Source organism: Chaetodon trifascialis, chromosome 16 (genome assembly GCF_039877785.1).
Source record: "Chaetodon trifascialis isolate fChaTrf1 chromosome 16, fChaTrf1.hap1, whole genome shotgun sequence".
Taxonomy (NCBI): domain Eukaryota; kingdom Metazoa; phylum Chordata; class Actinopteri; order Chaetodontiformes; family Chaetodontidae; genus Chaetodon; species Chaetodon trifascialis.
In genome coordinates, this window is record NC_092071.1 from 13,232,934 (window position 1) to 13,252,257 (window position 19,324).

The following is a 19,324-nucleotide window of genomic DNA, read 5'->3' on the forward strand; positions in this document are numbered from 1 at the left end:
ATTAATCCTTCATCTCAAATGCAGGTCATGTCAGGGAAAACTGGACTGTGTAATACAGAAACTAGCCAAATGAGTCTCCTCTGTGTTTTGGGTAAAGAAAGATTGTCTCAGCACACTCAAACAACTTCTGTTATGATGAGGACAGTCTCATGTAGATGTGCTAAAGGCTGCCAGAAGAGCTGTTCCTGTGCGAGGATGGCTGTTCCATGCTAAATAGGGTGCCGTTGCCAGGGACTAAATGCAGCAGGATACAGTACATCACAGCAATTGAGAGCAGTGACAGCAGTAGTGACTCAGAAAAGGACTACAGAGCAAAAACTGTGTTTACTTCAGCAAATGAAAACAAAACAGCTGCTATGCCACAACTATGCATGCCAAAATATTGTTGAAACACTGGATATTTATATTCCATATGGGTTAAAATCACAATTATTTTTTCTAGCTCTGGCCAAGTGCAAGATTATTTTTTGTTCAGATGCTGTTAATTCTGTCTCATATCTGCTGATGGGTAATGTCAATAACCAAGAAGATCGGTGTCAGAACCAATTTTAAAGTGAAAAAAGTGTTTTACAACCAGGAATTATGTTTCTTTAATGATCAAAATACGCAATTTTTCAGAAAAACAGAGTCAATGAGTTGTACAAATAATAGACAGGATCTTAATTTGGCAGGCGCAGTGTCACATTTCAACTCCCAGACAAGTTTAGCTCAGTTTGATGTGACTTAAGACACCACTTCCAACCCATCACTGTCAATTGCAAACTGAAGAGGCAGAGCGAAAAGAGAGTGAATATTTGACTGCCATACACCATGTGGCCATAAACACGACTCCAAATGAACAGTCATGTCACTCATAACTGCAAGATGTGTAAATCAGTAATTTACTAACAAGTTTGCCATATGAACTTAAAAGGTGATATGTCAACACTGTATTCACAACTTTTTCTGCTGCCCCCTTCTCTTTCAACAGTTTTGAGCTAATATATAGTTATTGCATTTTGGCTTTGTAGGGCAGAACAGAATCATATTTTTTTTACATTAAATGGAATAAATCTTTGTCCATTTTGTTTGTTGTATTTGGAAGAAACCACTGTTATCACTACCTCAGCAACAGTATCAGTGGTGGGAGAAGTATTCAGGTCATTTATATTTCATTAAATAAAGAATAATGTGAGGTGCTATATTAAAAGTAAGCACCAGTGTTTTACTGTTGTAGCTACAGCTGCAGCTACAGCACTAAATGCAAGACTATGAGGAATACTTCAAAATTGTACTGTTCTTGAGTAAATGTATTTTGTTACTTTCCACCACTGCTAACATTGTGTACAGTAAAGAATGTATCAGAGGAGAAATGGAAAAGTACACTGACTATTCAGGAGCTTTCTTATCAGCTTAGAAAAAAGATGCACTTCACTATTTGTTTTACATGAATCTCTGCTCACTGTCAAATGTCTGACATTAATAGGGTGAAAGAGAAGAGCGCTCAAGGAAATACTCCTCCAAACCTCTCTGCCACATCCGTGTCTTTTTATTCAGTTACATCAAAGTAGCTTGAATACCTTTCTCTTCTCACATAAAGACATTAGGAGCTAAAGATAATGTGAATTTGATTTTAAAATTATGGTAGTAATAGTTTATATACAAAGATTTTTATTTTTTTTTTACATTTTATTAGTTTTGTGATGTGTTGGCATCCACAGTGACTTGCTTCATCAACAACTACATAGGCCTATTGTCAAATACTTTAGCAAATTCCATTATCTATGTTTTATAGACTTCAAAGACCTTTAACTTTTAAAAGGAAATATGAAAAGGACCTGTAAAATCTGTAGTTTAATCCCTGCATCCACACCCAAGACGTTTTAGTGCCAGTGTAATAACTATTGCCAATAAAAAGTTTCCTTGTGTTTGCACATTACAAGTACACAACAATAAAAAAGAAAAAACGAGAGGTGGGAGGATTGAAAGGTTGTTGACAGGAACAGGCGAGTAGAGCGATGGGAAACCGATTTAGAAACAGTGAGGGGAGTTATAAAAGTGTCCTCATCAGCATGAGAAGCATATAAGAACTACTGAAGGTTTAAACAGTCCTCCACATCTCATATTCACACAGGGAACATCATACAGAAAACTCAGAAGAAGAAACAATCAGGTAAGTACCCAAATGTTTAAATGTACACAACTGTGTGAGCTATCATACATTTGATAAAATACGTTTTTGTTTTTTTTGTTGAGTTCATGACTGTAGAGTTTTATTAGTTGGTGCCATTGGTACTGTGTTGCTCGTATGAAGAAATAGTAACTCAATGATTTATTTTATGTGAATTGCAATCCCATATTAGTTTACTATCAACTTCAGGTAACAAGTGCGAGTACAGACAGCCGCTTTGAAGAAAAATGGACTGCATTTATACGCTGCTTTTATCCAAACAGATGATTTTACAGGAAATCTAACAGGCAGGTTAATCTAAATTTTGGCTTTAGAACCTTATAAACAAGCAACGGAGAGAACACAACTTAACAATAAATTGTTTTTTCTTTCTTGGACATAATATTCTGGTTAGAGACCAGGTTTTTGCCAAAGGTTATTTTCCAAATCCCAAAATGCTTTCCGCTCATGCCCTTAATGAAAGAATACAAAGGAGGGTAAAAAAAAACAAAACTGTTGTTGTCAATGTTGTTTCATGCTCGAAGGTCTCAAATTAATACTCATATACCAAATATTGTAAATGGGATCTGACATAAATTTACTGAAGAAGTACTGAAATGGTTGCAAGTTTTCCAAAGTTGTTTGTGTCTTTGATCTTGTAGCCTGTTAAATTTGATTGTTTTATGCCAATGAGGGCACGTGGAGAAAGGTTTCGCCAAGACGCTTCAATCCCCCTGAAAGAGAGGAGAGGAATAGGACATTTATACTGAGGGGAGAAACACAAATGATTAACGTGTTAAGTGTTATTGTTTGTGTCTCAGATGATTAGTTCACTGCTTCATTTGGTCGAGGAAAACAAGAATATTAGGCAAGGCCAGCTTGTTTGTATAGCACCTTTTCAACAAGGCAATTCGAAGAGCTTTATGGGAAACGTGAAAGGCATTTAGAAATAGAAACATGTGGCAATATTAAAATGCATATAAATAGGATTTAATTAAAGCAAAGAAATTTCAGAGTCACTGTCACTGCAGCACGTCTGGAGCTGCGCACATCTGGAGCTACAGCTTCATTGTTTTCTGTAGAAAAGTACTGAAGTTTTGGTGAATTTAGATCCAGTGATTATTTTAGATAAACTCTGTATAAAGGCTCTCACTGATCTTTCTTTTACCTTCAGGTTTAGCCAGAGAAGAGTAACATGAAGTTGATGTTCAGTCCTCTTTTCCATTTGCTCCTGTGCTGTGCAGCCCAGGCAGCAGGTAAGAGTGTCTGGTTACCAGGAATTTACCTGACTGTTGTACAACTACTCTGCTACCTCTTTCGGTTACTTTATTCCAATAAAAGATTTTTTTTCTCACCACTTTTGTGCAATCTAAGCTTGCACTGCTTCACTCAGCCATCCCTTAAAGTTTCAACTCTCTGCCCCCCCCTTCCTTTCCTAAGGAGTCGAGATCCTGTCTGGCACAGACGTCACCACTGATGGTGTCATAGAGACAGAGCTAAAGAAGACCGTGTCTCTGGTCTGTCAGAATGACAGCAACTACGACCCTCAGGATGATGGAGAGTTGGTCTGGCTCAGGAATGATGCAGTCGTCAGTCTGAAAGATGAAAATAAGAAGGGTCGCAGCAGCGTGTGTGTCGCACCCATCATCCATGAAGACAATGGTGCCATTTTCACCTGCCACCTGAGCACAAACACCACAGTTAGAGCTTCAGTCACCCTGAACGTCACATGTGAGTCCCTTCAAATGTTTTAAATGTCGGAATGATGTTAATGATAATGGTAACCAATATATAGGTTTTAACTTTAGTGAAAATTTAGCCACATGGGATGGTCATGTCAATTGGTCTCTCGGTCCATGCCTTTGGTCCACATTGAAATATCTCAACAACTATTGGATGGACTGCCATGAAATTTGAAACAAACATTTGTGGTCCCGAGAGGCTGAATTCTTCCAACTTTGGTGGTCCTGTAACCTTTCCTCTGGCATCTCTATCAGCTTGAGTTTTTGAGTGAAATATCTTGATAATTACTGGATGGATTGTGAAGACATTCGTGCTCCCCTCAGGAAGACTTTAAATCAGCAGTGCTTTGAGCTAAATGCTTACGAAGGGTAACATGCTGATGTTTAACGGATATAATTACCACGTTCTTCATCTCAGCAGAGTTTCTCTAAATGCTCAGAATACATCATCTGGAAACTATGAATGTCTGCACAAAACTGCATACCAATCCACCGGATAGCTGTTGAGATATGTCAGCCTGTACCAACAGGCAGACATTGTCAATCATAGAGGCATGCCATTAGCATTGCTGGAAATGCTGTCCTCAAAGTCATCTTTAAATTAATCTACACAGCTTTCTAAAAAAAAAAAAATAAAAGTTTACTTTTTTATGTCTTCTGTGATGCCCCCCTTCAGATCAGCCAGAGCTCTCAGGGTCAGAGAACGTTTCAGTAGAAGAAGAGGCACATCTAGTCCTACAGTGTGATATCCGGGCCAATCCACCAGTCTCATCTGTGTCTTGGACACTAAATGGAAGCAAAGTGGATCTATTAGCAGGTGGCTTCACAGTGACTACTGACGGCTTTACAAGCAAACTATCTACCAACAAAGCAGAGAAAAACTTCCATGAGGGCACATATCAGTGTTTGGCGAACTCTCCCAAGTACGGAGAACAGAAAAAGCTCTTCCATGTCACATTAACAGGTCAGTTCACACATTTTTCTGAAGCCACATCTCAGTGTTGAAAAGTCTTATTTGATATTTTAATGCCCTTGCGTTATCAGCAGATGAAATGATGAATCAGTCCGTAATATGATGTAAGAAACCAGTTTGATCATCTTTTTTCTCCGCATCTGTAGCAAAGACCATGAAGTTCCCACTGTTTCCCATTATAACGGGGCTGGTGGTTGTGTGCCTGACTGCAATTCTTGCCATTGTTGCACGGTGGAAGAGAATTGTAAAGGTAACACACAAAATACCCGTTCGTACAGCATAGAGAATGACCCTGACTCACTGCAAACTGAGCCTCCTAATGCATTATTTCTCTTTTGACAGTGCTGCACCAAATGACCAGTCATCTCTACTTCACCAATGAAGAGAAGCCATAAAGACACCACCACTGTTTTGTGTGCACTAGATGGGCATTACCCCTTAACGTAGCCTAGTTTTTCATTTTATTATATATGATATTTTCTTAAATAGTTTAACATTTTGGGAAATGAGAGTTCAAAGACCCATGCACTCTCACATTTGTCTGTTAAATATGAAGCCACAGTAGAACCAGCAGCCAGTTAGCTTAGTTTAGTTTAACACAAAGACTGCCATCAAAGTGAAACAGCTAGCCTCGCTCTGTACCGTACAGACATATAAGTATATTTCCCAAAATGTCCTTTAAAATCTAAACAAAATGTAGCATCCTCTACGTTTTATTTGCAGTTGATTATGGCAGGAAGAGCTGTGAAGTTTGCAATATGACCTTGAGATCATCCTAAAATTTGTTACTTTATAATGTGATGCATTCTGAACCTCATAGCCAAAACTGGATTTAAGACTCTACTCCCCTTTTCCTTGTTAATATCTTTGCAATAAACGTGCATTTCCACTGTTGCACTGAACTTTAACTCCTGACTCAACAATACAATAAAGGCTTGTTAAAATCATGTTATACATTTACCCTTAATGAGTCAAAAGTGCTATTATGATGCTACGGTCAAGGTCTAGATCTGTGTGTCCTTGACAATAAAAAAAAAATATATCACTTTACGGGATCACATAAAACAGAGCAATACCAAATGAGAATGGGAGCACATTGACAAGAATGTGAGACTGGAACAGCAAAGTGGTTATCAAATGTAAAGCATGAAGACAAGCTTAGTGTCTGGGTAAAGGCTTTTATTTTGAAAGAAGCTGCTTGGTTAGGCTTGCAGTTTTGACTATCTTGTCAAGAATTTACTTATTTGGTCCTTTTGTGGGTCAGGCTAATGTGTCCAAAAGTCAGTAAGTATTCACTGGAAATTGCATTTCCAAGAGAAGAGAACAAATACATCGCATGTTGACGATGGGCCTGTTAATGCCATTGTTAAACCACCACAGAGTAAAAAACCATTGGTAGACCTGACAGACGTATCAGAGCGCTGGTGCTTGGAAATATTTCACATGCAGGTTTATAGTGACATCTGCTGGTCACTTTACTTTAGCTCCCCTTCCAATTCATGATAACATTTTTGTATAAATGTGGACACAATGACATATCATTATATATCAGTCTTCCTTGACTATGGAAATTGAGTGGAGAAAATATGAGAAACATCTCTCAATATACAATAATGAAATACAGCAACAGCAATAACTGATCTGAAAACTTTTCAAGTTGAATGAACGCTTATCTCATGCTGAAACAATAAAAATATCACAAAGATAAGCTTTATTACCAGACTGTATTATTGGATTGCACTGGATTGCTGAAAGATCTGTAAGGAGAGATATTTCAGGTTGTGACATTGTGATGACGATGATAAGAATGTTCAGAGATTTTTATTTGTTTTACAGAAATGTATGCTATGAATCCACTAACAAACAGGAATCTTGTTGTTTCCAACTGTCTAAAGAGTACAAAGCAGAGAAAACGTTGACATGACAGCACAATTGCACACTTACATTGTAAAGGGTCTGGCACTACAATGCGAAGATCAACTACAATTAATTTTACTTGCTGTATTAATATAAAGTTATACAAAACAAGAAGGTTAAACAAGAGAAGAAGAAGAAACATGGATACATAGAAACTAAAAACAAGTCAAGCCCTTGGAAATGACCAGTCTTTTTCTTCTTTTTCGTTTTCATTTTGTATGTTTATGGATCTAAAACTTGAAGAATATTTAAAAAAAAAAAAAAAAAAAAATGGCTTCAGCAATAATCTTTTCTGTGACCTGTGAAAGTTTCTGTGACCTTTGCATGGACAACATTTGTATTCACATCCCAGGAAAAAGACAGATGTAAATAATAAAATCAACGATGGCTGAATTAATTTTAACTGCTTCAGTTTCATGGCCCTGGTATTGTGCGTGTTGGCTCGCTGTCACACTGACATGCCTCACTCGGATGCATGAATATACTGGAGCCATTGTTAATGTTATTAGTAAAACCTGTGCTCTTCCTGCTGTGACAAGTAACATTTCTGACGTCTGCTGTGAAAAAAAAACAACAAAAAACTAAATTCCAAATTAAAATCCACTGACTGCAGAAGTGTCATATAAGTTTGTCGGATAAATTTAGTGTTTTGTGTTAAAATATACTTCTCTGGTCTGCTTGGTTGGGGTCAAGTTCCAAATTAATTTCCAATCGTTTATATTCCGAGAAGCATCTTTTTTGTTTTTTCGAATCTTTCAACCCCATGTCAACTCATGACAACCAGCACGCACAGACGTAACGTGTTACGTCACTGAGGGAGGTTTGCGTGAAGGGCGTGGTGATGAGTATCTGCGTGCAGTCTGCGGTCCACCGCCAAATTCAAACAGTGAAAGAAAGAAAATACAGCAACAGGCAGCCGAAGCAGAGAGGACAGAGCGAATCTCACCGCGGATACTTTAAGGTAAGCCAGTGGTGCGATAGCTGGTGTCCTTTCATCTTTTCAGCTTTATTTAATGTAGACTTCGGTTTGCGTAAACTGGTGTTGTAACGTTCGTCAACGCTGTTACTACAGATGAGCTAACGCAGCGAGCGCAGCCCTCTTTTTGTTGTTTGTGAATGGCCTTTTATTGACCATGGTAGCATTTGTAGACGTTTCATTGTTAGGAGTGTAAAAGTGTTACTTCATTATCGGTCCCATTTGACGCGTAAGTGATAAATCACCTCTATTTGCTGAGTGTTTTTGGATGGAGTCATAACGCTGCTGAAGTTAAGTTGAAGTTAGTTTGAAGTTAAACAGGACAGGACAGCCCGCAAAGCAAGAAATGTTGCTCAAACAATAGCCGCGGAACTTTCACTAACACGATTAACTTCTGCCTCATTGTTCGGGTTGTTACGGGTCATATTCACCTTTTATTTCTCATCCTTTGTTCATGCATATCTTTCACATTTTTGGTCAGTAACAGAGAGTTATTGTAATTAATTCTTAAAATACTTATGGCACTTAAAGTAGCTCAAGATTGTGAAGAGTTAGTTTTGTTGTTTGTTTGTCTCTAACTTTATATCTGGAAAATAACTCCCATATTAACTTCTACATTTCCTTATGGGACATTATTACTCTGTTTTATTTTGAAAGTATGAACTAACAGTTACTGGAATCACTGATTGGCTAATCGATTCTTAAAATGCCAGAAAACATTTAAAATTTCCCAAAATGAGCAATTAATTCACTGTATTATGGTCCAAAACGTAGACAGTGGTCTTATCATTGTGTAACAGTCAGTTCACTTCAAAGTTCAAGAAAGACTGAAGCATTTTGGGCCCGTTATAATGTCAAAGAGCTGTATGTGTTTTCGAAGAGCTTGTTTTGTCTAACCAACAGTCCCATATTGAAAGGCATTCAATTATAGTTAAAAACACAGATTAAAGGAGAAAATCCTGATAATTGTGAAGCCAAAGCCATATTTTTTGTACAATATATGATGTAAATGATTAACTGATTATCAAAATTGTAGCAGACTGCTCATCTGCTGCAGCAAAATTTGACTGGGATCAGGACTCATTGTCCAGTACTATTGTTATTTTCCTCAGACCTCTGCAAAGCACTTGAAATGTTTTCTTTTTGTTTGTTTGTTTGTTTTTTTAAGTAATATTAAAGATCTGTTGTATTATAATACATGATCTTCTGTTCTGTTATCCCTCCACTCCCCTCTTGCAGGTAAGCTCAGTCAGTATGGCTTCTTCAGTGATGGATGGTGTTGGTAGAGCTGTGGTGGGAGTCTGGCGGGCACACACATCCCTGGATGAGTCTGATGGGCCAGAGAGCTCCCCAGAAGCCCCGGACCATTTCCGCAAGCTTCGCTCCTCGTCTTCACTCAACTCTCTGCGAATGTCGTTGCGCAAACGACTCCCACTGCGTTCTGTCCAGACCAACTCCCTCCCAGAGAATCCGACTTGGGAAACCACAAAGGAGCAACCGAAACCCAACGCAGTCCGCAAGCTTACTCGCAGTGCTCGCAACTCCATCGGTGGAGTGTACCAGGTTGGTGTCAGTCCAAATCCCTACATGTATATCCCTTGTTAATTCAGTTTATGATATGAAACCATGATAACTAAGCAGTTTGTGTGTCCTCATTGTCATCTCCCTCTTCTCCTTTGTCCTTTTCTCCCTTGCCCAGAGATTACAGAGGACAAGAGAGTTTGCACGTGAGCAGTGTTTGGTAGAGACTCCGGGTCGGACATGTGACGGCGAAGAAGCTGGTGCATCAACTTCTCGCACCCCAGGACGTACACCTGGCCGAGCTGCCACTCCCAGACGTACGCCCAGATCAAGAGCCACACCTGGGCGTACCCCAGGGTCAAGGGGACGAAGGACTCCTGAGGCTGTCGTACGAGGGGTGAGAACGGGTGGAGGCAGGAGGCAGCTGGTCCGCATGGCTGCATTACGAAGTCCCTTTGCCTCCCCCAACACACAGAACCAGAGGCTGTGAGTCTTCTATTATTCAGAGCTTATCACCACAGCTGCGATCATACATGTTGCAGCTGACACATCTGTGGTCTTGCTAGTTAGTCCTGATGTTTGTTGCTGTCATTTCTGTGGTTCTCTCTGTTTTGAGTGTTTGTTTCTCTGCTTTAACAGAAAGTTTGACCGAGATTTGGAGTCTGTGTCCAGTGGACTCAGGAGGCTCAAACATCTGTCCAAGGTCTTTGATGACATAATTGGCAGAGATGACAGGTAATGCATCTTCATCTTCTGTTAAATGTATTGATCACTAGGTATGGTAGTATCTGTTTGTTAATTTTACCATTAGCCAGAGGTGGTGTTTGTGTTGAGTGTTTTTATTTGTTTTTTTCTAGTTGTGAATGCATGAATGAAATGAATGTGGTGTACTTTAATAAGACCGCTGTGTGCATTTGAGGAAGCTGTTGGTCCTCTTCCTTTGATTTACACATATTCGGCATAGAGGAGAGGCGCCCTCCCACCCAAAGAATCCCAATCTGCAGCCCAGCTTGAGAGGCCCTTGACTTCCTTCCCCTCCCCCCACATACATTCTTCCCGGGTTGGTTTGAAACTGGGTCTGTGTTTCTGGTATTTGGATCAGGAGGGAGTGAGGGGGGACGAGTATGGGTGTAGGAACTGGAGCCAGATGAAATGACAAAAATGTGCTTGAGTGGGTTTGGAGCGTGTTTGCATCACTTCCTGTGTTGACATTCAAAATGTTGAATCATAGTCTGGACCAGCCCACAAGGAAAAGCAGAGAGGCACATGGACAGTGACCTTGTCCGTTATCAGCGTGCATTACATGCAGCCAGCTGCTTTCCTCGCTGTACAAAAAGCTCCTTCTTTGGAGATTTAAACACATTTGTTTTCTTCCTACAACAGGCGGTTCAACTATTCCCTTATTGTGGAGTAGGAAAGAAGGTAAATCCAAATATCAACACGCTATGCTCCTAAAACCAGATGAGTTGCGGAAACATATGTTCTGAATGTAACTCATTTTGTAACATGACCGTGCATGGCAGAGCTAACCTGGTATGTCGATGCATGGATTGTTGCGTATATGAAATTGTGAGTCTCTGACCAGCTGCAATGAAAACCTGCTGTTTAATGACTGATCAAAAACTCACATTGTCCAAGCAAGGCAAGCTTTTTCCTCTATCAGACTCACATTTCCTCCCTCCTTAACCACTCTTTGCTTTACATATTGACTTGTCCTTTGTCGCCTTATCAGTTCTTAAATGCTTTCTTCTGTTTAGCAGAATGTCTGCTAGTCTCAGAAATGTCTTGAAAATTTGAAATTATGTTACCCAGATTCAGTTCAGTTCATACATGCAATTTCAGACTGACACGTTGCACTGTTTTAGAAGTCTTAAAAATCTTGTTTCTGGTTGTGAAACATTGTCAGCTTGTCGTGACAAAAATGCAGCACTTTAACCTTCATAGTAACAACCAAAAAAGAGTACAAACAATTTAAACAGCTAAATTTTTTTAGATGCACCTATAAAGACAAGATAAGTAAATTGATGTTTAATTTTGGTCCATTAATGCGGTCTTATGATGCCCGCAGACACTTTCATTACTCACTCTCCCTATGTTTATGCTTTCTGCAGTAATTGTTGTTCTCTGTCTCCGCAGAGCCAGTGTAAGGGAACACTCTCAAGGAGGAGGAGGAGCAGCAGCAGTGATAAGAAAGCTGGACCCCAGCGGTAAACTCAGTCGCTCAAACCTCTCACGTCGAGCCACACACCTGTCCAACACGCTGGGAGGTTGGGCACACACAGCAGTGAACGCTATTCACAAACCCAACTGACCTGTACTCATGTGTGTATGTAAAACACGGGACCTTTTGTAGCCATGTTTCACATTTATCATTATTGATGTATTACTGTTACTTTTACATGTAGTGCTGTCAATATAGTGGGAGACTGTTACATGGCAGCTTGTCTATTTTTTACCTATACTGTGTGTAATTAGCAATGTCCAGGTATTTCTCGTGTGTTTACACATCTCAGGTTAGCTAGTTGTGGGTAAAATATCCTCATTGTAGCTACCAAAGAGATTTCTGTATTGTGGTGTATGTACCTGTCATAGCTGCTGCAACCAAAAGTCTTAGTTGCATATTCAAAATACTAATATTGTAGTTTGTATTTTCACTCTCTGCATAGAAAGTCGTTGCTAGTTTCTGAAATGTACTTTTATGAGAAATGCTGCACGTGACCAAAATTGTATGTGAAGAACAAACACTAAATTCACTGACGGAGAGGAGATCCATTTTCTTCTATTTTATATGTATGCAATGATAGTTACTAACATTTGTTTTGCATTTTTTTAAATGTCATTTGATCTTGCCATATTATAAAATGTATTTTCTATGAAAGGGGACTATTTTATATTCAGCTCAGGCGGGATTTGATTGGGATTTTTCTTCTTGGGGAATTTTTCCTTTAGGAAGCAGTCGGCAATTTTAATGGTCTGTGGATGATTCATGCACCAACACCGAACACATGAATCATTTGATAATGTGATTGGGGGAAGAAGTAATGACTCATTACCTGATGACAATGATAATGATGTTGTAAAGCCATATCCAGCAGGTTATTAGCGTAGTGACTGTCAAACAAAAAGCCTTCAGTGAAGCGAAACACTTTTCTTCTCTCTGTCGTTCCAATATATCGGTACCCCCCCTCTCTGCTCTAATGAGAGAAAGGAAGACAATGTGCCTAATGTGAAAAAAAAAATCTCAAAATAAAACCTGTAAGCTTCAACTGTCTTGTCTTTTTTGTTATTAATATTATTGCAACACATGGTTATTGTAATTTGGGTTTTAAAATGTCCACATTGTCTCATTAAAATTAAAGCATGTGAGCGGTATTGTTCTGGTCAGTGATTGTCCACATTTGACAGAATCATACAAATAGTCAAATATAGATTAGGAAACTGCGTTGAAATTGTGTGACCGGGTTGGATTATATAGGCTCTTTTTTCTGCTTTGTCTGGTTATTACTGTTGTCAGTCTTTTTTTTTTTACTTGTTTAGCTGCTAAATTAAAATGTGTCTTCCATCTTAAGACCTCATTAATAGCCTAGGGTTTTATATATAATCTAAGACTGACAGGGTTTGTTCTGCATAATGATCACTCTTGCTTTTGGTGTTTTTATTGCTAAAGCTTTCCCTTCTATTTTCTTCTGCTCTTATTCAAATGTACTTTCATTACATTTTGAGTGCAGGGCTTTTAAGATTATTTTTCACATAGTAGTTTTAGTTATTTAACAAGTAAATAAAGGATCTTAAATGTATTTATACAAATAGGACATTCATTATTACCTTTTTGTATATACAGTAGCTATTTGACCAATAAAGGCAACAGCTCCCCCACGTCGTGAGTCATGGTTATAGCAGCTTGAACGAGAATCGCTCAGTTTGTCCTTTGTTGTTATCCGTCTTTAACCCCACGCCTCGCTGATATTGCTCCTCCCCTGCCTCTCCGGCTTTGTACCCAGAACTGAACCCACGCCGCGGCTACCTTCTCCAAGATACCGGGGCTGTTAAACATCGGAAAATGGCTCTCCATGTTCCTAAAGCTCCGGGCTTTGCCCAAATGTTGAAGGATGGTGCCAAGGTGAGCTTAAATCGGTGTATTGGAGTAGTTTGATAACTTAGCGTGTGTGGTTGTCAACTAGCGTGCTAGCTAGCATTAGCCCTTGAGTTAGCGCACTCATCCGCAGTCATGTGGGAGAGTTCTAGAAGGCAGCCAGGCCGCTCTTAGCTGCTGGACCTGGGGATGTTATGATGGATAAACTACCGCTTTCTGCGTATTGTCACTGGCCCCTCTCGTACTTAAAAATGCCGTGTGTGTCTGCAGTGCTGTATCCGCAGTGATAACTGACTGCCCAGCAGCAATCACACCCAGCTAGCGTTCAGCGTTAGCTAACTGTCAGCTGAGGCTCTGTCTGGGTATTCAAGGATGCTGATGCTTCCTGATTTAGATTAGCTATGCTAAACTCATCTTACATCTGTTGGTGGAGATTTTATCTCACATTCCGTAGGCATTGTTGATAAACCCATTAACATCTTATGATAGGATTTACTTTCCATTGGTTATTAGGCAGAATATCACTAACTACTTGTCTGACATGTATATTAACTAAATGTTAATCATCGATCGTGAGAAGTCGCAGTAGTTGAGTTATTAATGTATGGTGTTCTCTGCTGCAGCACTATTCAGGGCTTGAAGAGGCAGTCTTTCGCAACATCAGAGCCTGCAAGGAGCTTTCCCAGACCACACGCACTGCCTATGGGCCAAATGGTAAGCACTCTCATCCAGCAGTAAGTTGTACTTGTCTGTTCGTTGACCTGTTAAAAGCTGTATCGGCAAGACAACAAATTCAGCAACGGCTCAGCTGTAACACTGATGCTTTTCAGGTATGAACAAAATGGTCATCAACAACTTGGAGAAGCTGTTTGTCACCAATGATGCTGCAACGATTCTCAGAGAGCTTGAGGTGCAGCACCCAGCAGCCAAAATGATTGTGATGGCATCCCACATGCAAGAGCAGGAGGTTGGAGACGGTACAAACTTTGTCCTGGTGTTTGCTGGAGCCCTGCTGGAGCTGGCTGAAGAGCTGCTCAGGATGGGCCTGTCTGTGTCTGAGGTAAATAGACGTCACTGATCGACATCGTTTTTTTTTTTTTGTTGTTGTTGTGACACTCTCAGAAAACACAAATGTCCTTTATTGATATCACCTAAATATTGGCAATACAAATTAGGTTGATATTGATAAAGTTGTCTGGAAAAACGTGATTTTATTTTTGAATCCTGCAGAAATCAGTCGCTGCATTTGCCCAGTGTCCTCTTTCCTCTTTGCCACAGGTGATTGAAGGCTATGAGACAGCATGTAAAAAGGCTATGGAGATCCTGCCAGACTGCATATGTTCCTCAGCCAAAAACCTCCACGATGTTAAAGAGGCAGCATCTCTCATCCGCACAGCAGTCATGAGTAAACAGTACGGCAACGAAGACTTCCTCGCCAACCTCATTGCCCAGGCCTGTGGTGAGTCAGCAGTCCAGACTAACTGATCCACACTACAGCTGTCAAAGATAATTAACGTGACGGTCGTAGTTATTTTGTGTTTCTCTCTGACTTTTTTCTCCGTGTTGGTTTGTGCTGCAGTGTCCATCTTCCCAGAGTCTGGCAATTTCAATGTTGATAACGTCAGAGTGTGCAAGATTTTGGTATGCAACATTACCCTTTGAATATATTTTGCACTTTGAACCATTTTATACTTTGAAGTTAATGTTTTTTGGTGTCTTCAGGGTTGCGGAGTGACATCATCCTCCATGCTACATGGCATGGTGTTTAAAAAGGAGGCAGAAGGAGACGTCACATCAGTTAAAGACGCCAAGATCGCGGTCTACTCCTGCCCCTTTGACTGCATGATGACGGAGACCAAGGTAAAGGATACTTCAGTGTCACTTTGATGCTCTGAAGAAACCTGCTTGACGAAAGAGCTGAAATTAATGATGCTTAAATTTGTTGCTGTAACATACTCTGGTCTCCTGTTGAGTTGAATTGTGTTTCATCAACATAAACATAACAACATAATTGGGCTGTTTCGAGGAAACATGGCTTCAGAGATCATTATAAGTGTGTTTTTTTTGTGAGAAGCTAAATTCGCTAAAAGGTTTTGAGACATATTATTTTCATGCTCCTTTTCAGGATTCAGCCAAAGAGTGATTCAAATATGAATAGTCACTCGTAACATCAGTGCTTTTCCTACTATGGCATGTCAAAATGTCTGCTCAGGTTGTGATGTCAGTACACTCTGCCCTGTGAAGGTACTGATCTCGGTGCTAACAGTAATCTCATCTGTCTTGTAGGGCACAGTGCTGATAAATAATGCACAGGAGCTCATGGACTTCAGCAAGGGAGAGGAGAATATGATGGAGGCTCAGGTGAAGGCCATCAAGGAGGCTGGTGCCAATGTGGTCATAACTGGAGGGAAAGTGGCTGACATGGCGCTGCACTACGCCAACAAATATGAGCTCATGGTGGTCAGGTAAGATCGGGGCGACCTCTGATCTCCCAGATACGTGTTAATTATCAAGTGATTGGAGCTAGTAGGACAGGAGAGTTGAAATCACACCAAACTCTTCCTATTCCCCATCAGGCTGAACTCCAAGTGGGACCTCAGGAGGTTATGCAAGACTGTGGGAGCTGTCGCACTGCCCAGGATGGTGAGTGCTGTCACGTTTGGTTCATGTCAGGTATTTGAACCATGATGAAACAGACCATTGTATCATGTATAATTCTGCTTTCTCAGACGGCTCCAACTCCGGAGGAGATGGGTCACTGTGACAACGTCTACCTGACAGAGGTCGGAGGCACTCAGGTGGTGGTCTTCAAACACGGTAAATCACTCTTTGCTCCTGTCTTGTGAGTCTTCATTTTAAAATCTGATGTTTGTTGCATGTGAGTTTTAGACTTGACATCTCGCATGGTTGTTTTGAACAGAGAAAGAGGACGGTGCCATCTCAACGGTGGTGATCAGAGGCTCCACTGACAACCTGATGGATGACATCGAGAGGGCTGTGGATGACGGCGTCAACACCTTCAAGGTCTTGGTCAGGGTAAGTCAACACAAAGAACCATTAAAATGGCTGTTAATGGAAAATAACATGATAGGTTTTCTATAGACAGTTTTTTTTTTTTTTTTTTTCATTTACTGTTTGTGCTCTTCACCATCTCTAGGACAAACGCCTGGTTCCTGGTGGAGGAGCCACTGAGATTGAACTGGCCAAACAGCTCACCTCATATGGAGAGGTATGCAGATTTGAGTACATTAACTGAAGTGCACCAGGTTTACTGCATCACTGGCTGATAAACTGCCGAAACATGACCTTTTTGTCTCTCACTCTCTCTCTCTCTGTATAGTCCTGCCCCGGTCTCGAGCAGTATGCCATTAAGAAGTTCGCCGAAGCCTTCGAGGCTTTGCCGCGTGCGCTGGCTGAGAACTCCGGTGTGAAGGGGAGCGAGCTCATATCTAAAATGTACTCTGCGCATCACGAGGGAAACAAAAACATGGGCTTTGACATTGAGGTGTGTCTGTGTACCCAAGAATACCTGTATGACTTGATTTTATTTTATTTAAGAGCTACTTTGGTCTAAATGTGCATTGCAGTCTGCTTAATAGAAACCGATAGAAAAGAGCAAGTGGTGCTACTGGGGCATTTCAAAGATAATGAGGTTAAAAGTCCATAATGACATTTAACATGAAAAATGTAGCCTGTTGTTCTTAATCATGCACATGTACAAAAATTATGCCGAGCAACACACTACATGTATTTTTGGATGTGTTCGGCCACACGTGTCTTGGTCCAGATGACTGATTGCATGGATGTGATGTTGTCTTTAGGGTGAGGGATCCGCTGTGAAGGACATGCTTGAAGCTGGCATTGTGGAGCCTTACCTGGTCAAACACTGGGGCATCAAAATGGCCACCAACGCTGCCATCACAGTACTGAGAGTTGACCAGGTGTGTACACGAACGCACAAATACTCATGACACAGATCATCAACATTCAAGAGTCTTAATTGTTTCTTAAGGAAGGATCCAGCTTTAACATTTCCTTCTCTGATGTTCTTGTGAGCTTCAGCAGTTGAAGTGTTATTGGGAGGGCCTCTGTGAATGAGTAGTCTCCAGGTAGTTAACGTTGGTGTGTGTGTATACATGTGCGATGCAGATCATCATGGCTAAGGCTGCAGGGGGACCCAAGGCTCCCAAGCAGAGAGGCCACTGGGACAAGGACGGTTGGGACGAGGAGCCTGAACATTTTGATACTCACCATTAGAGGGCGCTCACACGCACACGCCCTCCGTCAGTAGGTCCTGGAAAGAGCTTGTGTGTTTGACTCACTCAGGTGTACTCACTCGCTCACGGGACACTGACTTTGTGTGATATGTTTGCTCTCCTGCCTGTCACTACTAACACCGGGTGTGATACCGAACTCACTGCAGAGAAATGTTGAATAGATGCAGCAGATTGAGCCGGTGTTTTTTATGATACCAGGTGTGTCACTGACGGCTGACTAAATCACCTCAAAGTCTGAACTTGCACAAAACCAATACAGTGTGGTTTGATAGCATGCTGCATGCACTCATGGACTCTTTTCATTGCAGTGGACGTCCTCAGGCAAGTGCAGAATTTAGAAATGTTGCATGCACCATGATTTAATATAAACATGTAAATGAGATGAGATGTGTGGCTTCGAAGTCTGAGGTGGCTTTGTTGTCTGAAGGACATTTTCCAAGTAAGATGAACTCCGTTCAACTTCAACAGAAACAAAGCAGGAGTAGACAATAGTGGAGATTATTTACACCACGTTCAAGAAAATCTCAGCTGCATTGCTGTCTTAAGTCCCAGCATTGAAACTAATTGGATGAGGTTTCAATCTTTCTTTTAAGGCCATTTTACTTATATATTATATTTTCCTTTGTAGCACATTTTCTCTTACAGCATATATGTCACCACATGAGCCTGAATTTTTAGAGGTTTAGCAAAGAATTGTGGCCACAGTTTGGTTATTTCCACACATTTTTGCTGTAGAAAACTTTTTCTTTTCAATCCTTAATGCCACTATTACTGAACGGACACATTCTTCAAGCCAATTCATATTTATTTAATAGTTTTTTTTCCCCATTTCAGCTATGTCTAACAGGTGTGTTTGCATGTAAAAGCTGATGAGCTCCCTCCCACCCTCAGAGCAGGGCCGCGTGGATCCCAGCGCTCTTGATTTGCAGTCAGATACTGACTGCAGTCTCTTCTCCTTTCAGATCATCATGGCCAAACCAGCAGGCGGACCCAAAGCTCCCCAGGGCAAGAAGGACTTCGATGAGGATGACTGAGTCTGATGCAGTCCAGCTGATGCTCCTTTAGCCCTGAACGTTCCCAGACGCATTCACAAAAACCTTTTCTACTTGTTTATTTAAAGCTCAACAGTTTGGTTTATTTTGTGAAAATGGCCGCACGTTGGTTAACAAAATAGTGTGTGAAAGTTAAATGTATTGATGGCACTGTTTGCTTTTTACGTTCTTAGTCCCAAATAAAAGGCACTTGCGCTGTCATGTCATGGTTTGGATGTGCTTTGTTCACTTTATTCTGTAATTGTAATGGCTTTGTGTCTTGATTTGAGTTTTGTAGTTGCTCAATCAGGTAAAAGTAAGTTAGGATTGGTGTCTTTATAGCCCAGACCAACACATTTTCCATGTCACCTGCCTCACAGCTCATTCATCAGCACCACGCTGGCTCCCTGCTGCAAACATGCGTGAATGCACCTTTGATGCTGCCTTGTGGGTTGGCTCTTAACATCATGATGTTGAGGCAGCAGAAATTATGCATGCACTGATTTATTTTTAGAACAATTGAACTGAGAGGTCTGTTTAAGACGAATCACTCCACAGAAAGCATTCTGAGTCTCATGCATGCCTGCATTTGTTCGGTCTCTGCAGAGGAAAAAACACGCCATGTGGTCCGCCATGCAAATGATG

General features: G+C 40.7%; 3 protein-coding genes across 4 annotated transcripts; all 3 read left to right on the forward strand.

Moving 5' to 3' along the window:
• The first annotated feature begins 2,074 nt into the window (after positions 1–2,074).
• Positions 2,075–5,804, forward strand: tmigd1 (transmembrane and immunoglobulin domain containing 1). Its single transcript, XM_070983544.1, has 6 exons — positions 2,075–2,152; positions 3,324–3,405; positions 3,590–3,880; positions 4,568–4,855; positions 5,011–5,114; positions 5,207–5,804. The coding sequence occupies exons 2-6, from the start codon at positions 3,345–3,347 to the stop codon at positions 5,219–5,221; spliced, it is 759 nt and encodes a 252-aa protein (XP_070839645.1). The 5' UTR covers positions 2,075–2,152; positions 3,324–3,344; the 3' UTR covers positions 5,222–5,804.
• Positions 5,805–7,690: 1,886 nt separating this feature from the next.
• Positions 7,691–10,700, forward strand: LOC139344234 (protein PIMREG-like). The gene is made up of 5 exons (XM_070982193.1): positions 7,691–7,742; positions 8,997–9,320; positions 9,457–9,764; positions 9,918–10,013; positions 10,662–10,700. Exons 2-5 carry the CDS (start codon positions 9,012–9,014, stop codon positions 10,690–10,692), a joined length of 744 nt encoding a protein of 247 aa, XP_070838294.1. The 5' UTR covers positions 7,691–7,742; positions 8,997–9,011; the 3' UTR covers positions 10,693–10,700.
• Positions 10,701–13,230: 2,530 nt separating this feature from the next.
• Positions 13,231–18,909, forward strand: cct8 (chaperonin containing TCP1, subunit 8 (theta)). Of its 2 annotated transcripts, none has more exons than XM_070983336.1 (14): positions 13,231–13,398; positions 13,995–14,085; positions 14,202–14,431; positions 14,650–14,830; positions 14,951–15,012; positions 15,094–15,231; positions 15,658–15,836; positions 15,948–16,014; positions 16,101–16,188; positions 16,292–16,407; positions 16,529–16,600; positions 16,712–16,876; positions 17,193–17,312; positions 18,611–18,909. In XM_070983336.1, the coding sequence occupies exons 1-14, from the start codon at positions 13,339–13,341 to the stop codon at positions 18,680–18,682; spliced, it is 1,641 nt and encodes a 546-aa protein (XP_070839437.1). In that variant the 5' UTR covers positions 13,231–13,338; the 3' UTR covers positions 18,683–18,909. The 2 variants fall into 2 exon arrangements, with proteins under 2 accessions (XP_070839437.1, XP_070839436.1); XM_070983335.1 differs by lacking the exon at positions 18,611–18,909 and adding an exon at positions 17,521–17,690.
• The last annotated feature ends 415 nt before the right edge of the window (positions 18,910–19,324 follow it).

What these genes read in the sequence shown, in the direction of transcription:
- tmigd1 (XM_070983544.1), top strand. Translation starts at nt 3,345, where the DNA reads ATGAAGTTGATGTTCAGTCCTCTTTTCCATTTGCTCCTGTGCTGTGCA. An exon ending in AGTCACCCTGAACGTCACAT is followed by an intron (nt 3,881 to 4,567) that starts GTGAGTCCCTTC and finishes GCCCCCCTTCAG; the next exon opens with ATCAGCCAGAGCTCTCAGGG. An exon ending in CTTCCATGTCACATTAACAG is followed by an intron (nt 4,856 to 5,010) that starts GTCAGTTCACAC and finishes CCGCATCTGTAG; the next exon opens with CAAAGACCATGAAGTTCCCA.
- LOC139344234 (XM_070982193.1), top strand. Translation starts at nt 9,012, where the DNA reads ATGGCTTCTTCAGTGATGGATGGTGTTGGTAGAGCTGTGGTGGGAGTC. An exon ending in CCATCGGTGGAGTGTACCAG is followed by an intron (nt 9,321 to 9,456) that starts GTTGGTGTCAGT and finishes TCCCTTGCCCAG; the next exon opens with AGATTACAGAGGACAAGAGA. An exon ending in ATAATTGGCAGAGATGACAG is followed by an intron (nt 10,014 to 10,661) that starts GTAATGCATCTT and finishes TTCCTACAACAG; the next exon opens with GCGGTTCAACTATTCCCTTA.
- cct8 (XM_070983335.1), top strand. Translation starts at nt 13,339, where the DNA reads ATGGCTCTCCATGTTCCTAAAGCTCCGGGCTTTGCCCAAATGTTGAAG. An exon ending in TGTTGAAGGATGGTGCCAAG is followed by an intron (nt 13,399 to 13,994) that starts GTGAGCTTAAAT and finishes TCTCTGCTGCAG; the next exon opens with CACTATTCAGGGCTTGAAGA. An exon ending in TCAGAGTGTGCAAGATTTTG is followed by an intron (nt 15,013 to 15,093) that starts GTATGCAACATT and finishes TGGTGTCTTCAG; the next exon opens with GGTTGCGGAGTGACATCATC.